We start from the raw sequence: 18,702 nt of genomic DNA, 5'->3' as shown, positions 1-18,702 counted from the left end.
CCTCATCCCAGTCAGTGTGACTGCCAGTAACTGAAAGGAGAGGATATGTGAAGAAGGCCAGAAGCAGGGGGCGGGTGAAATCTATCGGAGGAGAAATTGTTTAAAACACCAATTTCCCCAGACATTTCATTCATCCCAGGACCTGCACAGTTGCCCATAATTAACTGAAGCCTGGTCAAGATGCTTATTTGTTGTGTGCCAAATATGATCCAGAACAGTTAAATTCTTACCAGCTGTAGCTTTACAGACACATTAGATGCAATAAATATATAGTGAATTATCTGTTATTCTAAATAAACTAGGATATTCTAGGATAGTGCAAAACCAAAGTACTTTGAGCAATCATGGTAGTGCAAAGTCCATAGTGGTTTGTTGCTTGAGGTGGTATTGTGATTGGGGTTATTCAGAGTGGTTCAAGAGCCTGATGGTTGATCAGAAGAAACTGATTGATCAGAAGAAACCTTGAAGGTGGCGGTAACGTTTCAGACTCCTGCACCCTCTTCCCAATGTTAGCAGCGAGATGAGAGTTGGTCAGGATAGTGTGGATCTTTGATTATATTACATGCCCTTTTGAGACTGTTGAGACCCAGTTTGTTAAGCCTTTTAGAATGGAGACGAGGAAACACTTTTTCTCACAGAGAGTGGTGAGTCTGTGGAATTCTCTGCCTCAGAGGGCGGTGGAGGCAGGTTCTCTGGATGCTTTCAAGAGAGAGCTAGATAGGGCTCTTAAAAATAGCGGAGTCAGGGGATATGGGGAGAAGGCAGGAACGAGGTACTGATTGGGGATGATCAGCCATGGTCACATTGAATGGCGGTGCTGGCTCGAAGGGCCGAATGGCCTCCTCCTGCACCTATTGTCTATTGTCTATTGAGACAGCGCTTCCTGTAGACCCCATTGATGGTTGGGAGGTCAGTACTCATGACGGACCGGGCATTGTCCACCACTTTCAGCAGCCTTATTCGCTCTTGAGTATTTGAATTACTGAACCGGGCCATGATGAACCTCGCTGAGAGAATGCAGATTTAAATTGCACTGATATATTTTATTTGGAATTTTAACTGCATTGCTGGAATTTCTTTTCGTCTGCAGGTTGAGAGATGTTTCAGATGTCGCCAAAATGCAGGTTGCAGCCTTAGAAGCTCGTCAGCAATCCAGAGAGAAGGAGGTCGAGGCCCTCAGAAAGCAAGTGCTAGATTACCAGGTTAGGACTGATTTTGTCTCACTTTATTTTTGTGATAAAGGTAGAGTGAATCATTAAGAAAGGCACAATATTGAAGTTGTTCATCTGCGTTGTATTAATATTTCATGTGGCTGCTGTAAATCTTCAAAAACAAATTACTTTTGAGTTTATTATACGGATGGAAATGTTTCCTAAATTACTCTGTTTTCCTTTGCTTGCTTGCTTTTTAATGAATGTAAATTTGAGTCAATATCCAGATTTTTTTTTTTACAATGATTTATCCTATCATTATAATAGGAGGGGAAGATCAGACATCATTTAATGGAACAGCAGAGAATGAATGATGAGCAGAATGGCCCACTCTAACTTTAATTTTGTGCATTGTATGTCACGAACATGAGAAGCTAACTATCTTTCTTCGCAGAAAGTGCTTCACTTTAATTAACATTTTGAGTAGTTTCATTTAGAGATACAGTGTGGAAACAGGCCCTTCAGCCCACGCCGACCAGTGATCCCCGCAGACCAGCACTACCTACACACAATAGGGACAATTTAGAATTTTACCAAAGCCATTTACCCTACAAACCTGTGCGTTTTTGGGAGGAAACCAGAGCACCCAGAGAAAACCCACACAGGTCATGGGGAGAACGTACAAACACCATACAGACAGCACCCGTAGTCAGGATTGATCCCGAGTCTCTGGTGCTTTGGCACCACAACACTGCTGTGCCACCGTGCTGCCCCTCATTATCATCATTACCCAGCTGGGCATCAAACCGGCCAAGCAAATAGATTAAAAATTGCCAGAAACGTCAGGATGTCCGTAACTGCTCGTCTGTCTCCTTCACTTTCAGGCGCAGTCCGATGAGAAAGCTCTCATTGCAACGCTGCACCAACATATCGTTGCGCTGCAGGTGAGTGAAACCGCAGCGGTGAGTAAGCTGGTGGCCTACGTCAGCAAACTGCAGAAGATGGAGGTCTGCAACCTGCGGCTGGAGCAGAAACTGGACGAGCGCGAGCAGGCCCTGTACTACGCCCGCATGGAAGGCCGGAACAAGGCCAAGCATCTGAGGCAAACCGTGCAGTCCCTGCGCAGGCAGTTCAGCGGAGCCTTGCCCCTTGCACAGCAGGAGAAATTCTCAAAGACCATGCTGCAGTTGCAGAACGACAAGCTGAAGATCATGCAGGACGTTAAACATGCCCAAGACGAAAGGGCGGCAGCAGAGAACAAGGCGTTGGAGCTGGGACTGAAGCTGAAGGGATTGGAGGAACTGATCGGAACGCTAAAGGATGCAAAGGGAGCCCAGAAGGTCAAAAAGTTTTCATGCATGAATAACCTATGTACAAAATCATGAGTGGAATAGATCAGGTAGACGCACAGAGTCTCTTGCACAGAGTAGGGGAATCAAGTACCAGGGGATGTAGGTTTAGGGTGAGGGGGGAAAGATTTAATAGTAACCTGAGGGGTAACGTTTTCACAGAAAGGATGGTGGGTGTAGGAACAAGCTGCCGGAGGACGTAATTGAGGCAGGAACTATTGCAACGTTTAAGAAACAATTAGACAGGTACATGGATAGGAGAGGTTTAGAGATATATGAGCTAAATGCAGACAGGGGGGTCTGCCTGAGAGCTGTTCCATAATGAGGGGAATTACCCAAATGTAGACTGACTCTGTGCAGCCTTCAATATATGACGAGTTTGCAAATACTTCACGTTTGAAGGGGGAAATATATAGCAGAAGAAAGCAATGTGGGATTAAATCCTACAAGAAATTATATCAATTGCAGATAATTGAGTAAATTTATTTGTGTTGTTAATATACTTAATATTCTAAAATTGGATTTGAAAACTGACTTTTTATCGGCACATGTGTGTAGGAAAGAACTGCAGATGCTGGTTTAAATCGAAGGTAGATACAAAATGCTGGAGTAACTCAGCGGGACAGGCAGCATCTCTGGAGAGAATGAATGGGTGAAGTTTCGGGTCGAGACCCCCTTCTTCAAGACCTGAGGGAGGGTCTCGGCCCGAAACGTCACCCATTCTTTCTCTCCGGAGATGCTGCCTGTCCCGCTGAGTTACTCCAGCATTTTGTGTCTACCTTTTATCGGCACATGATATTTTCTAATTGCAGGCACCTTGTGCCTGTTTCATTTATGCTTTCTTTGAAATACCGTATTTGTTCCTTTAATACCAATTCACTTGATTTACTTGTTTATACTTTTGGGATAACGCGCTCAATTTTACAGTTGTCATGGTAGTTGTGTGATATGTTTAATTTACACGGTTTTGATTTACGTGCTGCTTTTCAACCACATAACCCCTGCGCAAAACGCCTGTATTGGTTTTGCACATATTTTTACTAATTTACTATTTTGAAATTCTTTTGTGCTACTCTTTCACTTTCCTTTCAATAGGTAACGGAATGGCACAATAAGATAGAAGAACTCCGTCTGCAAGATCTCCGAATAAATCGGTGCCTAAATAAACAAAAAGAAGAAATAAAATACTTAAATAATATAATAACTGAGCAGGAAGGCACCATCAATGATCTGGAGGAGGAGATGGTTTCACAAAATAAGGTGAATCTTTGGTAAACGTAAGAATTCAAAGATATACAAAGGACTAGGTCCTTCTGATGTATCCTCACCCATCCTGGTAATTATGATACAAATTGATACAGGCACTCCCCAGCTTACGTAAGGTTAGGTTCCCTGAACCTTTACATAAGTCAGATTTTCCGTAAGTTAGAATCGCCGACTCTGTGTCTGTTTCCATCCTCTGCCCAAAATATTTGGCTGAGAGTATTAAACGTATTTGGAATCCAGCAGAAATCCCTCTCTGCATGCTCGACAAATCCTTGTCTCACTCCTCACTCAAACTGCGTGTCAACACTGTTGGGCTAAAGCTTGCTGTCTCAGTAGTCGTTTCCACTTCATAACCTCCCTTGGATGTTTGTTCCATAAATTGACAACTCATTTTCTTTATGCAATTTGCCATTTTCCCTACAGTTCCATGAAGAGCGGTTATTGGCATGGGATCACAGAGAGTTAGAATTGCAACGTCAGCTGGATATGTATGAGCATCAAAGTAGTGACCTATTGAAAGCAGCTCAGAGGGTGAGTCTTAGTCTTATGAACTATGCATGTAATTCTTAAGATAAGTAACCAATTGCAATGTTTTCATATAATCATGCCAGCTTATTCTTTGCAAGGGGATTTAATATCTCGGGCGCCTACTAATACAGGCCGATTACACTATCGATTTTCCGGCAACTGGTGGTCCGGCACTTCCTTTAATCCTGACAAAATTACAGGAGCGCACTTGAAATTCGGCCCGCCCCGGAGTGTAACCTTGAAAATGTGATGCCTAGGCAGGGTGAGGCAACCGATCTCGACCTCATCAGGACTTCCACATTTCCACACCGATCGACGGGTGGAAATTGCCTCCTGTAGCCATGGCTCTGGAACTATAGCCGACTTCCGAGGCTGAATTTGCGGGCTGGTATCTCGGTCCCATCGGCGGTCTAAACGGAACGTTTTGGTACTGTTGGACTCCTCTCAGAGGACATGAGCGTTTTTCGTCCACCAGAATGGCTAATCCAGAAAGGCTCTGGATCCAAGGGTGCCGGAAAATCTTTGGTGGACCCGTATTGTAAAATGTGACTGTAATATTTAAGCATTTTAGAGTTTTACTGTATTGATCTAAATACTATTTCCTACAGTTCGAGGAAGCTACTGGCTCCATCCCTGACCCCAACAAGCCACTTCCAGAGCAGCTAAATGTGGCTTTACAAAGGATCAGAGAGCATGTCCATATAATTCTGGAGACCCAAGCGACCTGTAGGACCATGGAAGAGGTAAAAGAAAGGATTCAAATTAAAGAGTTAACCTTATAATATTGCTAATAATGCTTACAGCATACAAATTTTACTCAAACACTGGGTTGCTACTGTAGCATGCAGTAATTTGGAACAGTTATGCGTTATGCCTTGCAGTGATAAGATGTGCCTAGTGCTTTTTTGTGTGATGGTGAGCAGTGGTGCATTGTGCCAGCACCTCTAAGTTTAAAAATGAGATTAATGTTCAGCAGCCCATAGCATTACATGAACTATTATATGCATACCAGCAACATTTTGTCTACAGGCAAGTCTCACCCCGGTCATTCCCTCTTCTCCCCTCTCATCAATTTTTGCACTTCGCTTAACATAATATGTTCATTCTGAAGTAATAGACACTTTTTTTCCTTCATAGAAACTTAAAGAGAAGGAGGCATCACTATGGAAGGCTGAACAGAATGTGCTGTCCAGGGACCAAGTTATAAATGAGTTACGGCTGCGTCTCCCTGCTACAGCTGAGCGAGAGAAGCTGATTGCAGACTTAAGTGCTAAGAAAGAAGGTGATGGGGAAAGCAGGAAGGCCCTGAAGGTTGCTCATCAGACCATCATGAACCTACAGGCTAGACTGGATCAGAAGGAAGAAGTTGTACAGAAATACCAGCAGTTGTTAACAAGAGCACATCAGGTCAGTGAACTTGCATTGCAAGTGTAAGAGAGAATTCACAGTAATATGTAAGAAGAAACTGCAGATGCTGGTTTACACCAGGATAGACACAAAATGTTGGAGTAACTCAGCGGGACAGGCTGCATCTCTGGATAGAAGGAATGGGTGACCCTTCTTCAGTGAGAGTAGGGAGAGGGAAACGTAGAGATAAGGAAGTGTAAGATGTGAGAATGAAACATCAAAGGGGATGAAGTTGAAGGAAAATGTAGAATAGGTCATTGTTGGCTAGGAGAAGGTTAGAAGGAATGGGCTACGTTTCGGGTTGAGACTTGTATAGCGCTTTTGCAGAGCTGGGAAACACAAAGCTAAATCCTGGAACTCCCCTACCGAGCAACATTGTGGGAATGCCTTCAGTTTACAGACTGCAGTGATTCAAGAAGGTAACAAACAGCATCTTCTGATGGGCAATTAGGAATAAATGTTAACCTTGCCAGTGACCCTGACATCCCAAGTATGAATAGGGAAGAAAGGGAATTTCCTCTGGTTTGTGAGTACAAATCACTCTACAAATTTAGAAATTAACACCAGATTAGCAAACATTTCTTTGGATGGCAAAACACAAAGTGAGGGAAGGGCCAAGTTGCATCTGTGGGAGAATAGATACACGTCTCAGGTTGCAACCTTTCTTCAGTCTGAAGAAGGATCCCAATTTGAAACATCACGTTTCCATTTCCCTCTACAGATGCTGCCTGTCCCACTGAGATACTCCATCACTTTGTGTTTTACTCAAGACTCCACCATCTGCAGTTCTTTGTATCTCAATTTCTTCAGACAGAATGCTCTATAACTGAGAGCAATTACGAGATGATTGCAGTTTATTAAGAGGAAATGTTGAGTAAACATCTGAAGAAGAAGTAATTTCAGGATGGTAGGAAGAGATGGGGCATTGGTTTTATTTTTTAATTTCATTTTTTGTCAAAAGTAAGGGAATGAGCAGTATAATTTCATTTGATTTAGAGTTGTCTGCAGAATATGAAAGCAAGGTCAACGAGAAATTGTCAGAATTTCTGTTTTGAAAGATGTACAGAGCTGTTAAGATTTATTTTACATTTAACAGGACCAAGAAGAAATTGCAAAGAGACATGAAGAGGATCTTAAAGCTTTGCACCTTAAATTGGATTCATATGCAGATGCATCCTTGAACAAATTCAAAGAAGCTGCAGTGGTTAATTTTCTTTTACTTATATTCTTCATTTTATTTTGTTGGTAACTTAATGATCAGGTTTTTGTGCCAATAGGTTTGTTAGATGCTATTTCTTCATTATTTAAAAAAAAAACTATTTTCATAAATACTATAGTTACTTTAGAGATAGAGCGTGGAAGCAGACCCTTCAGCCCACCGAGTCTGCACCGACCAGTACACTAGCACTATCCTACACAAGAGGGACAATATACAGTTTTACTGGAGCCAATTAACCTACAAACCTGTATATCTTTGGAGTGTGGGAGGAAACCGGAGAACCCAGAGAATCCCCACATGGGCACAGGGAGAACATACAAACTCCATCAGACAGCATCTGTAGTCAGGATCAAACCCGGGTCTCTGGCGCTGTAAGGCATCAACTCTATAGCTGCATCACTAAATAGACCAATTTAATTTGAAAGTTATATTCTGCTTAGACTTGCCTAATAGGCAGTATAAGATTAAAATTCTGCTTTCAGTTAATTTTTAATAAGCTTATTCTTGGAATAAGCAATAGCATATCTTTACATGACATCTTTAAAACTTACCAGGGTGCTTCACGTGAGACTAATAAAACAAAACATACAAAGATATTAGGACCCAGGACAAAATACCTTTTCTGTGGTGGATTTTTAAGCTCTAAATACACACCCTGCACTGTCCCTGGGGATGGTTTACAAGGTTACATGGTTACAGTGGCTGAAATGGTCAGATACTGAAGTATAGTAGATAATGATCCACATACTCAGAATGTAGTTACTGAAGCATTTTCTTAGCAAATATCTTTCAATTCGGACTAATTATATCAATCCACATCTTTGGTGGTGAAAGCAGATATGATAGTGGCATTTAAAAGGCTTTTAGATAGATGCGTGAATATGCAGCAATGGAGGGATATGGAGGACAGGCAGGCAGAAGGGATTAGTTCAAGTTGGTCTCATGTTCAATGCAGACATTATGCTATACTGTTCTGAGTTACCCCATTAGATTCTGAAAGTTGACGATAGAAGAACTTACAAGGCTAGCTGACCACAAGAACTGATCAAACAAATTGGTTAATAACTTTATTCTGAGTGGGGAAAAGGAATGTTGACACAGCAGATATTGCTAAAAAAAAAGGTTGGGAAGGGAAAGCTAGGCAGGCTACAGCTGTAAAGCAAAGTCGGCATTAACATTTTACTAACAATGCTTCATCATTACTAACAATGAAAGGCCTAGATAGAGTGGGTGTGGAGAGGAAACGTGGAAAAGTCTAGGACCAAAGGCACAACCTCAGAATAAAAGGACGTACCTTTAGAATGGAAATGAGGAGTAATTTCTTCAGTCAGATGGCGAATCTGTGGAATTCATTACCACAGAAGGCTGTGGTAGCCATCATTCGCTTTTTTTGAAGCAGAGACTAATGGGTTCTTGATTAGTAAGGATGTCAAAAGTTATGGGGAGAAGGCAAAAGAATAGGGCTGAGAGGGAAATATAGATCTACCATGATCGAATTGCGGAGCAGACTCGATGGGCCGACTGGCCTAATTCTGCTCATATGTCTTATGATCTTAATTTGGAAGCACAGAATGGAAATTGTGGAACATGGAGATTTGGGTTGATAGGTACTGAAGCAGTAATGTGGTTTGATACAGGAGCTATTGAAGAAACCGTCCCTTCAAGTTCCAACATCCAAACATCTGATGCGCTTGGCTGAGCTGGAACAGATGGTGGCGGAGCAAGACCACTCCCTGTCGACACTTGTGGACAAATTGAAAGCAACAACCACAGAGCTAGAGAAACAAAAAGATATTACTGAGCTGAAAATGACGGAAAGTGAGACTGAAAGAGCAAGGTAAGCCCTCAGTTCATTTATATCACGTTGTGGTTATGCAAACATGTTTTAATACATTTATTTTGCTGTAAAATAATTTAAAGTATTGAATAGATGTTGAGCCAGAATAGAAAACAGAGTTTCTTTATTGCAAATTAGCACAGGGAACAGCACTATGTCTTCGGCCCACCATGTCTGTGTTGACTATAATGCCAAGTTGGTGTTACTTTGCACTACCAGTTTATTTATTCATGTGTGTATATATTTATATCATGGTATATGGACACATTTATCTGTTTTGTAGTAAATGCCTACTATTTTCTGTGTGCTTAAGCAAAGCAAGAATTTCATTGTCCTATACAGGGACACATGACAATAAACTCACTTGAACTTGAACTTGAAGTTAAACTAATCTCCAATGCCTGCACATGCTCCATATCCCTCTATTCCATGCATAACTATGTGCCTATCCAAAACCTTCTTAAACACTGCCATAGTATCTGCCTTCACCACCACATATGGCAGCACATTCCAGGCATTTTTTGCTACTGTAAAATAACATCCCACACATTCTAAATTAAAATGAGATGACCTAATAGTTGTATTTACAAATAGGAAATGGGTTGATTATGTGGGTTTGGGCAAGGTATTTCCATTTCTAGGAAAATCTCAAACCATAAGTATAAGTATCAAATCCAATTGGTATTGCAGGAAAAGACTACTTGATCCAGAGAATGGTTATTGGCAAATGTTCCCATGATATTCATCTCAACATGTATTAGTTCATAATTGAGGGAAATGGGATTAGTGTAGAGGGACAACATGCTTGGATGACTTTGTGCTCCAAAGGACCTATTTCTGTGACGAACAACTCCTGGACCCTGTGACTTTTAAGGAGAAACCAAGAACAGACTGTTCAGGATATGTTGAGAGAATTTGCTAAAGGATGGATGGAGACTCCTGTGGAGCATAAAAACCATGGAGGATCTGTGGGATTGACACGCCTGTAAATAACATGGGCGATATGTTTAGCTTGGCCAATAAAACCTGACGTACAACGCCTAAAGTATTTCTATTGATTGCAGCTGGCGTAATTATATGGTGCCAGTTATAGCAAACATCCAAACCATTGGTTCCCAAAACCAATTCCAAACAAAGAATGTAGAGCCGAGGAACTCCAGTAGCAGAAATATAATGTAGAACACAAACTGCTGGAGAAATTCAACAGCAGCTCTAGAGGACATGATTAGGTGACGTTTCAGGTCTGAAGATCGGTCCCGTCCCAAAATGTTCCTTATCCATGATCTCCAGATATGCTTGCTGATCCACTGAGTTACTCCACCCCTTTGTGTTCAATCCAAACAAAGAATGTTGTTCGTGTTTTAGGCAGTCCCTTGGGATCTCGGATGACTTGCATCCATGCTAGTTTTATAGGTTATGAGGTGACTGACGAGGCCAATGTGAGAACCGTGTACACCTCCACAGATGAGGCACGAGGTGCCTGAAGGCAGCAGGATCGATGAGGTGGTGTTCCCCTTCCACCATTTACTTCGGGCTTCAATATGGACCACCACTTTGAGCAGTCATGGGCCAAGGCTTTCCAAAGTCAGAGGGGATGTGGCATTGTTTTCTCCACAGAAGGCTCCAAATACATCCTGATTGTTTCCTCTGTTGATGTGGTCACTTCTTCACATGACAGACTTTGGGGTAGAGTGTAGTTAGACGAGAGCCATCACAATGCTAGAGTAGATCTCAGACCACACTTCACAAGTCTGAAGAAGGGTTTTGGGCTGAAATGTTGCCTATCTCCTTCGCTCCATAGATGCTGCTGCACCCGCTGAGTTTCTTAAGCATTTTTGTGTACCTTCACAAAACATTGTTTTGACAACTTGTCGATACAAACAGGCTGCAATAGACGGGAAGACACAGTGCTGGAGTAACTCAGCGGGTCAGGCAGCATCCCTGGAGATCATGGATAGATGACATTTCGGGTCTGGGTCCTTCTACAAACCCATCAGGGCCATCAAACACCATTTTAATCTTTTACTTCAAGGCTTGAAGAGATGCATGCTGCTGAGCTAAAGGAGCTCCACAATGAAGCGAATGAACTGAGGAGCACCAATTTAGATATGACCAAAGAAGTACAGTACCTGGAAACGGAACTGGAAGCCCAGAAACATGCAAACACAAGAGCACCCACCACCACCATGAAGAACTTGGTGGAAAGGCTCAAAGGTCAACTTGCCTTAAAGGAGAAACAGCAAAAGGTAGATATTATAAAATGTGAATGAGGAAAGTGAATGTTTGTACTTTAATTGGCTGTAATTTGTAACTGTATTGCTTTGCAGGCACCTGGTTGGAAATAGTCATTCAACAAATTGCTTTGCTCTGGGCTGAAGTTCCAATTTTTAGTTTCCTAAAAATAGGCTTGATCACAAGGTAATAGTGTGGGGGCAGCACAGTGGCATAGCTGGTAGAGCCGCTGCCTCACAGTGCCAGAGTCCTGAGTTCAATCCTCACCTCGGGGGTTGTCTATGTGGAGTTTGTATATTCTCCCTGTGACTACGTGGGTTTTCTCCATGTGCTCTGATTTCTTCCCACATCCCAAAAACATGTAGGTTGCTTGACTTCTATTTTAAAATATCGAAGGTCAGTGTGGACTCGGTGAGCCGAAGGGCCTGTTTCCATGCTGTATCTCTAAACTAAACTAAGCTAAAAGTAACATTAAGAGCACATTCTCTACTGAGATCAAACCTCAGCTCCAGAGTCCCGTTTGTATAAACTTGTCTAAAATCAAAAATGCTCTTATTGTGGAGAGCAAATTGATTATTTCCTGCTTTAGCTCATGCTGTCTGACTATTCATACCATTTTCTCTTATCCCCGCATCTGCCTGTATTGAACATAGGACACTGAACGTATTCAATTACTAGTTAATTAATAAATGCACAGCTTAAAGTATATTATGCACTGTCATTATTTTGTGCTGTTCAATATTTACTGATTTACGTTCCACAATTTTCAGAGAAAATTAGCCGTGAGGATTGTGGGAGTTTTTACAACTGGAACCTGTTACAGTTTAACCTTTTATTATCTACAGCATGTCCTTTATATGATGCAATTAAGCAATCTAAGTGTGAAATCTATCTACAGTAAAACATCATCTCATGGTCTTCATGGAGAATAGATTTTGTTTTCTGATTCCCATTCTCTCTAGGCTCTGAGCAAAGCGCTGCTGGACCTTCGGGCTGAGATGACCTCTCATGCAGAACAGCAAATTATAAACCAGGCTGCACAAAAAGAGGGACAGATCAATGTTCAGCAGATAGTCGATAAACATACTAAGGAGTTGAGGGTAAGCCTTTTCTAAATAAAACCCAATATCACGATTCATTCTGTTAAACTCGACTGCTTTGCATTCTTTAAAAAAAAATTCAAACTTCATCAATTAACCTATTTTAACTTGAAAGGACACAAAGTGTTGAAGTAACTCAGCAGGTCAGAGAGCATCTCTGGAGAACGTGGATAGGTGACGTTTCGGGTTGGGGGCCTTCTTCAGATTGATTGTCCCGTCTTGATCAAAATGTCGCCTACCCATGTTCTCCAGAGTTGCTGCTTAACCACCTGAGTTACTCCAGCACTTTGTGTACTTTTCTGTAAACCAGTATCTGCAGTTCCTTGTGTCTCCATTGTAGCCTGAATATATTGACTGACAAAATCCCCAGTTTTTATATTATGTCCAAGAATATCTTCAACTCTCAGAAGTGTTGTTGATGCTTTTTCCTTTTAACTGTCTATTAGTTTGGCTGCTCCCAATGAGCTTAACATGAGCTTAACATTACTTGTGCTTTAAACTAACTTCAGGCACGCGTCGAAGAGTTAACGGAACAACTTGCGGCGACCAAAGACAACATGAAATCACGCAAAACTAAAGAGGCAGCCACATCAGCTGAAGTGGAATCTTTAAACGGAGAGCTGCACAAAAAACAAAGAGCTTTGAACAAACTGCATGCGGAAAAAGAAGAGTTGGAGAAAGAGAATGGAGAACTGAAGAAAAAAATTAAGAGGCTATCCAGCAGCTTGCAGGTACAAATATTACTGTTGCTCATTTCCCAATAACTGTGGTTCATTTAGTGACAGCTGTGCTTCACAATCCAAAGATTGTGGGTTCAAATGGAGAATTGAGATTTAAAAAATAATAATTTAACTATTTGATTGTTTGTTTTATTATGTTTGTTCTACTTAGTGCTGTGTTTACAGATTTGTCATGTGCTGCTTCAAGCAAAAATGTTATTCTGTTTTGGTTTCCATTTGGGTTCCGCTCCTTTCTTCCAGCTTTCTCCACCACCACTTCCCCCCCCCCCCCATAATAATCAGTCTGAAGGATCCCAACTTGAAACGTGACCAATCCATGTTCTCCAGAGATGATGTCTGACCCACTGAGCTACTCCAGCACTGTGTCTTCCTGTCTATTGCAGCCTGATTGTGTCGACAAGTTGTCCTCTTCCGAAAGGTTGTCAGAAATTTATATCATAAAAATGGCAAACATGACAAAGCAAAACATTATTACATGAATAAACAAGACGTAGAAGTCTTATTCTGTACTGTGTTACCACCAACCCATATTCTGTGAATCTGGTATGTAAGACTTTCAGGTACAGCATGGAAACAGGCCCTTCCGCCCACCGAGTCGACACCGACCAGTAATCACCCTGTACACTAGCACTATCCTACACACTAGGAACATTTTACAGAAGCCAAATAACTAACAAACCTATATGTCTTTGGAGTGTGGGTAAAAAACGGAGTACCCGGAGAAAACCCATGCTGTCACAGGAAGAACGTACGATCTCCGTACAGTCAGCATCCGTAGTCAGGATCGAACCCGGGTGCTGTAAGGCAGCAACTCTACCACTCCACCACTGTGCTGCCCGAAATGTTTAAACCTTCTTGTTATATTTCAGACCAAGGCAGAGGCTGACAATAATCAAACCATAATAGATGAACTACAGAGAAAGATTAAAAGACTGGAGATTGAACTGGACAAGAAGGAGACTTCTGAGCAAATTGAAAGAAAAGTTTTGAAAGAAGACAAGGTATGGATTTCCAACCACATCTCATGTAACACCAAAAGACCACCACATGTTACACTGCATAATAAATGAATAATTTATTTTGTGTAATATGCATGGAATGGAGGGGTATAGATCTTGTACAGGCAGAGGAGATTAGTTCAACTTGGCATTATGGCATAACTATGGCATTATAACTTGGCACATGGATATGCAGGGATTTCATAGAACATTACAGCATGAGAACAGGCCCTTCGGCCCACAGTGTCAGTGCTGCACATAATGCCAAGACTGTTTCTTATCTGCCTGCGCATAATCTATATCCCTACTTTCCCTGCATACCCATATGGATCTAAGAGAGCAGATCGAGCCTTGTGTGAAGACTGATTTGTAACACAAAACACAGTGAGAGGGGGTGGGGGGGAAACTTATCAGAAAAGAAAATAGGCTCAGCAAGCACACTTGGTTACCAAGATGTTACTTTACGATGTTATTTGTTTGGGTGTCGAATTTTATGAACTGTCCCGTGAAATATACAGGACACTACGTTAAAAATCAAAAATAATGAATATGTACTCACACCCACTATGACAAGATGCCTAATTTAAATGCACATGCGATGCATGATAGGGGAGGTGCCTTTGACGTTGGGTGGGCGTTCCACGACGTTCTCGTGGGAATCTGGGTTTTATGTTATGATTGGAAGAAGCTCAATGGGGAGAGATGAGAATGTGATAATAATAAAAAGGAATGTATAAAGATAGAAGACATCCCGATCCTCGGTGTGCCTCTAGGGGACATCAGTGGAGAGGCACCTATTCTGCAGAATATGAAATTAATAAAAACACTTCTTTGTCTGAATTTGTCTCAAGAGCATTTGTGATTTTTGAATCTCACAGACCCCACTGTGGTAACATTTTCCACTTTTTCCTCGTTTTCCTTTTGCCTGCAATATGAAGGTGGTTTGTGTGACATTACTATGGGAAAGCACGGTTCAAACAGCTATTGTTGGATTATAATTTGATTGGCTTCTGCAAGGGACCAATGGCCTTGATTCATGTTGTCATGGTAACTAAATACACAGTCAACAAAAATGAATGTGTTTCCACTGCAGGTTCTTTTGATCAAGTTTCTGCTTAGGGCTGTGTTCATTCAGTCAAAATTACAAATAGAGACTGTTTAAAAAAAAAAAAATGTTTACTTCCTCTGGATAACAGCCAGGTATTGTAAAGTGAATTTCTTTTATTATCACTTTCCGGTCTTGCTAATGTGCAGCAAGGAATTTACCCAGAAATTAAGATGGCTTTAAACTTGTAAACTCATTTACATTATGGCGCAGATACTGTGGATGAGGCGCAGAAGGCTGAGGGGTGGGTGATGTTAAGGGGAATAGATAGGGCCGATTCACAGGTAGACACAAAATGCTGGAATAACTCAGCGAGTGAGGCAGCATCTCTGGAGAGAAGGAATGGGCGACGTTTTACCCAAAGTAGGGAAATAATGAAGCAGACATGGGTGTAAGGTGAGAGGGGAAAGATCGAATAGGATCCCGAGGGACTACTTTTTCACACAGTGGGTATATGGAACAAGCTGCCAGAGGAGGTAGCTGAGCCAGGTACTATAAGAATATTTAAAAGAAATTAGGACAGGTACATGGATAGGAAAGGTTGAGAGGGATATATAGGCCAAATACTGACAGGTGGGATCAGTACAGATTGGGCAGCATGGGCAAAATGGGCCAAAAAGACTGTTTCTGTGTTGTATGACTCTATTGGCAGGTAAATACGCCCACCAGATTGCGGCAAGGAAAAAAAGACCATAGGTTTCGATTTACCATATACTCTTTAATAATATTACATTTTTGCAATCAGCCTCGACAAAACTCAAAAAGTCACCATCCCATTGGAATGAAATAGCTGGGTTAGTTTCATTATAAGAATTAATCTTGTTGCATCCATTTCAAGTTGGTAATTCATCTTTTAGGGACACGCTTAATGTCCCTGCAAGAGAACAACAGAAATTGTGCATCCTTGTCGTAGTTTGGTAGTAAATTGTTCCTAGAGATTTCCTAAATTGATTTTCTTTTTTGGCTTTCTCTCCTAGCTCTCAATCCTGACTTTCTATCTCTTCCTATCTCACCCTCAATCTGAACCAAATTTTTTACTAGTTACCCTTGTTTCCTTCTCCGTTGTTCTCCTGTTTCCATTGGGTTTAATCTTCCACAGGTCTCTTACGCCCTTTTCATTTGATCTTCAATTCGATTGCAATGTCATGTGATCAGAGGGATGAGCAATATAATCCTTTTTTACGGTGCAGCACGGTGGCGCAAAGGGCAGCGTGATAGCACAGCGATAGAGATGCTGCCTCGCAGCGCCAGAGACCCGGTTCGAACCTGACTATGGGTGCTGTCTGTACGGAGTTTTTACATTCTCCCCGTGACCACGTGGGTTTTCCCCGGGTGCTCCGGTTTCCTCCCATACTCCAAAGACGTACAGGTTCGCATGTTAATTGCTTTGTTAAAAATTGCACAATGTCCCTAGCATGTAGGATAGTGCTACTGTACGGGGATTGCTGTTCCGCGTAGAATCGATTGGCCGAAGGGCCTGTTTCCGCGCTGTATCTCTAAACTAAACGTTACATGTATCCATGGTATTATCTACAGTAACCCTTTGTGTTTTCCATTATCTCACGTTATCTGCATACTTTGTTGCTGGACTTACAAGATTTATTCAAATGTCTTCCATTTATGACCACTAGTTCTGGGCTCCTTACATATAGAAACATTTGTCCATTTGCCGTCAAAGGCCTTTGTAATTTTCATCTCTATCCGTATCAGACCACAGTTTTTCAGAGATATGCACAGATTAGTTTATGGAGATACATAGCCTGCCACTCTATCTTTAGACTTCAGAGATACAGCGTGGAAACAGGCCCTTCTGCCCACTGGGTCCGTGCTGACCAGCGATCATCCTGCACACCAGCACTATCCTACATTAGGGACAATTTACAGAAGCTAATTAACCTACAAACCTGTACATCCTTGGAGTGTGGGAGGAAACCGGACCAGCCGTAGAAAACTCATGTGGTCGCAGGGAGAATGTACAAACTCCACACAGACAGCACCTGAGGTCAGGATCGAACCCGAGTCTCTGGCGCTGTAAAGCAGCAATTCTACCTCTGCGCCACTCTGCCACTCATTGAATGAACGTGAGCCACCATGTATTAAGCTGAGAGGAACAGTCTTTCTCACTTGGCTGAGTCCAGCCATGGCCCCATTTCCTCGTATCTAAGTGATGATTGACTTTTGCCTGACGATTGATACAACCTGTGCTGCATGAACAATGCTTTCCCTCACAATACAGACGTCCAAAGAGGAAATCGTGAGGTGGGAAGAAGGCAAAAAGTGGCAGTCCAGACTGGAAGGAACAAAGAGCAAGCTGAAAGAAAAAGAGAAGGCGGTAGAAGTTCTGACCAAACAAGTCACCACACTAAAGGAATTGTATGCAAAGTAAGTTTTTTATTTTAATTTTGTTTGGTGTTTCTCATAATGTGACCTGTGTTCTTTTTATTTACTCTTGTTTCATTACCTAGTAGGATTGCACCAAAGTACACAACACCCAGCATGCATACCCATCACCAAGCTTCATCAAAACAGAAAATTAATTTGATCTAAAACTTGGTGCTTTAATAGGGGGCTTTCTAAGAAAAGCTGATTACTAGGTTTAGGTTTATGATTGTCACATGAAACAAGGTACAGTGAAAAACTTTGTTTTGCATGATGTCCAAACAGATGAGATATACCATACATAGATACAATCAGTTAAAACTCAGGTACAATAGATTGAGCAAAGGGGGAGATACAGTGCATCCAATGGGAATGAAAAACAGTGAGTACTAAAATAAGGTCAAGACATTTCTCACACATTGAACTCAGTGCATTTTCTGTAAATGTTCTTTTATGTTTCCAGTTAGATAGGATGGTTATACGTTACATTTTGAAACCATAAAATATTTGGTGACATTTTCCATTATTTTTCCATCAATTATCTTACTGCTTCATTATTTTAGTTTAGTGCAGTTTAGTTTGGAGATGCAGCACGGAAACAGGCCCTTTGGCCCACCAAGTCCACGCTGACCAGCAATGCCCATACACCAGCACTATCCTGTATACTAGAGACAATTTGCATTCTTTTACCGAAGCCAATTAACCTACAAACCAGCACGTGTGTGGAGCTTGGAAGGAAACAAGAGCACCCGGAGAAAACTCATGCCACAGCGGGGAGAACGTACAAACTCCACACAGAGAGCACCCGTAGTCAGGATCGAACCCGGGTCTCTGGCACTGTAAGGCAGCAACTCTACCAGTGCCGCCTTGGATAAATGCTGACACAGGTTTATTTCTGGAATCGATGTCTGAGATTATTTGTAATTTCTTCCAGCTAAACAATGGCAGGAATTACAGTGCCCTCCATAATGTTTGGGACAAAGACCCATCATTTATTTAATTGCCTCTGTACTCTTTAATTGGAGATTTGTAATAGAAACAAATCACATGTGGTTAAAGTGCACATTGTCAGATTTTATTCAAGGCCATTTTTATACATTTTGGTTTCACCATATAGAAATTACAGCTGTGCTTATACATAGTCCCCCCATTTCAGGCACCATAATATTTGGGACACAGCAATGTCATGTAAATGAAAATAGTCATGTTTAGTATTTTGTTGCATATCCTTTGCTTGCAATGACTGCTTGAAGTCTGCGATCCACAAACACTGGTCCGACAGATCAGAAACATTCTTCAGGTGTGGATTTGTCAATGACCACTGTCCGCAGAAGACTTCATGAACAGAAATACAGAGGCAACACTGCGAGATGAAAACCACTGATTAGCCG

The 18,702-nt window shown here is 41.7% G+C and overlaps 1 protein-coding gene across 6 annotated transcripts in view; it reads left to right on the top strand.

Moving 5' to 3' along the window:
• cep290 (centrosomal protein 290) overlaps nt 1-18,702 on the top strand; it is a 91,338-nt gene that overhangs the window by 52,074 nt on the left and 20,562 nt on the right. For 5 of the 6 annotated variants that reach the window (XM_033038003.1, XM_033038007.1, XM_033038005.1 and 2 more), the window contains 13 exons: nt 1,091-1,202; nt 2,036-2,491; nt 3,596-3,760; nt 4,190-4,297; nt 4,903-5,037; nt 5,432-5,701; nt 6,798-6,905; nt 8,558-8,757; nt 10,790-11,003; nt 11,952-12,089; nt 12,599-12,820; nt 13,699-13,830; nt 17,169-17,314. In XM_033038003.1, the coding sequence (XP_032893894.1) occupies nt 1,091-1,202; nt 2,036-2,491; nt 3,596-3,760; nt 4,190-4,297; nt 4,903-5,037; nt 5,432-5,701; nt 6,798-6,905; nt 8,558-8,757; nt 10,790-11,003; nt 11,952-12,089; nt 12,599-12,820; nt 13,699-13,830; nt 17,169-17,314 (2,406 nt within the window). The remainder of the gene's footprint in view (nt 1-1,090; nt 1,203-2,035; nt 2,492-3,595; nt 3,761-4,189; nt 4,298-4,902; nt 5,038-5,431; nt 5,702-6,797; nt 6,906-8,557; nt 8,758-10,789; nt 11,004-11,951; nt 12,090-12,598; nt 12,821-13,698; nt 13,831-17,168; nt 17,315-18,702) is intronic. The other variant, XM_033038006.1, reaches the window with a different exon arrangement.

The sequence above is a fragment of the Amblyraja radiata genome, chromosome 19, assembly GCF_010909765.2.
Source record: "Amblyraja radiata isolate CabotCenter1 chromosome 19, sAmbRad1.1.pri, whole genome shotgun sequence".
In the NCBI taxonomy this organism is placed as follows: Eukaryota; Metazoa; Chordata; class Chondrichthyes; order Rajiformes; family Rajidae; genus Amblyraja; species Amblyraja radiata.
The sequence above is the reverse complement of the archived record's forward strand: the minus strand, read 5'-3'. Positions and strand labels throughout refer to the sequence as shown.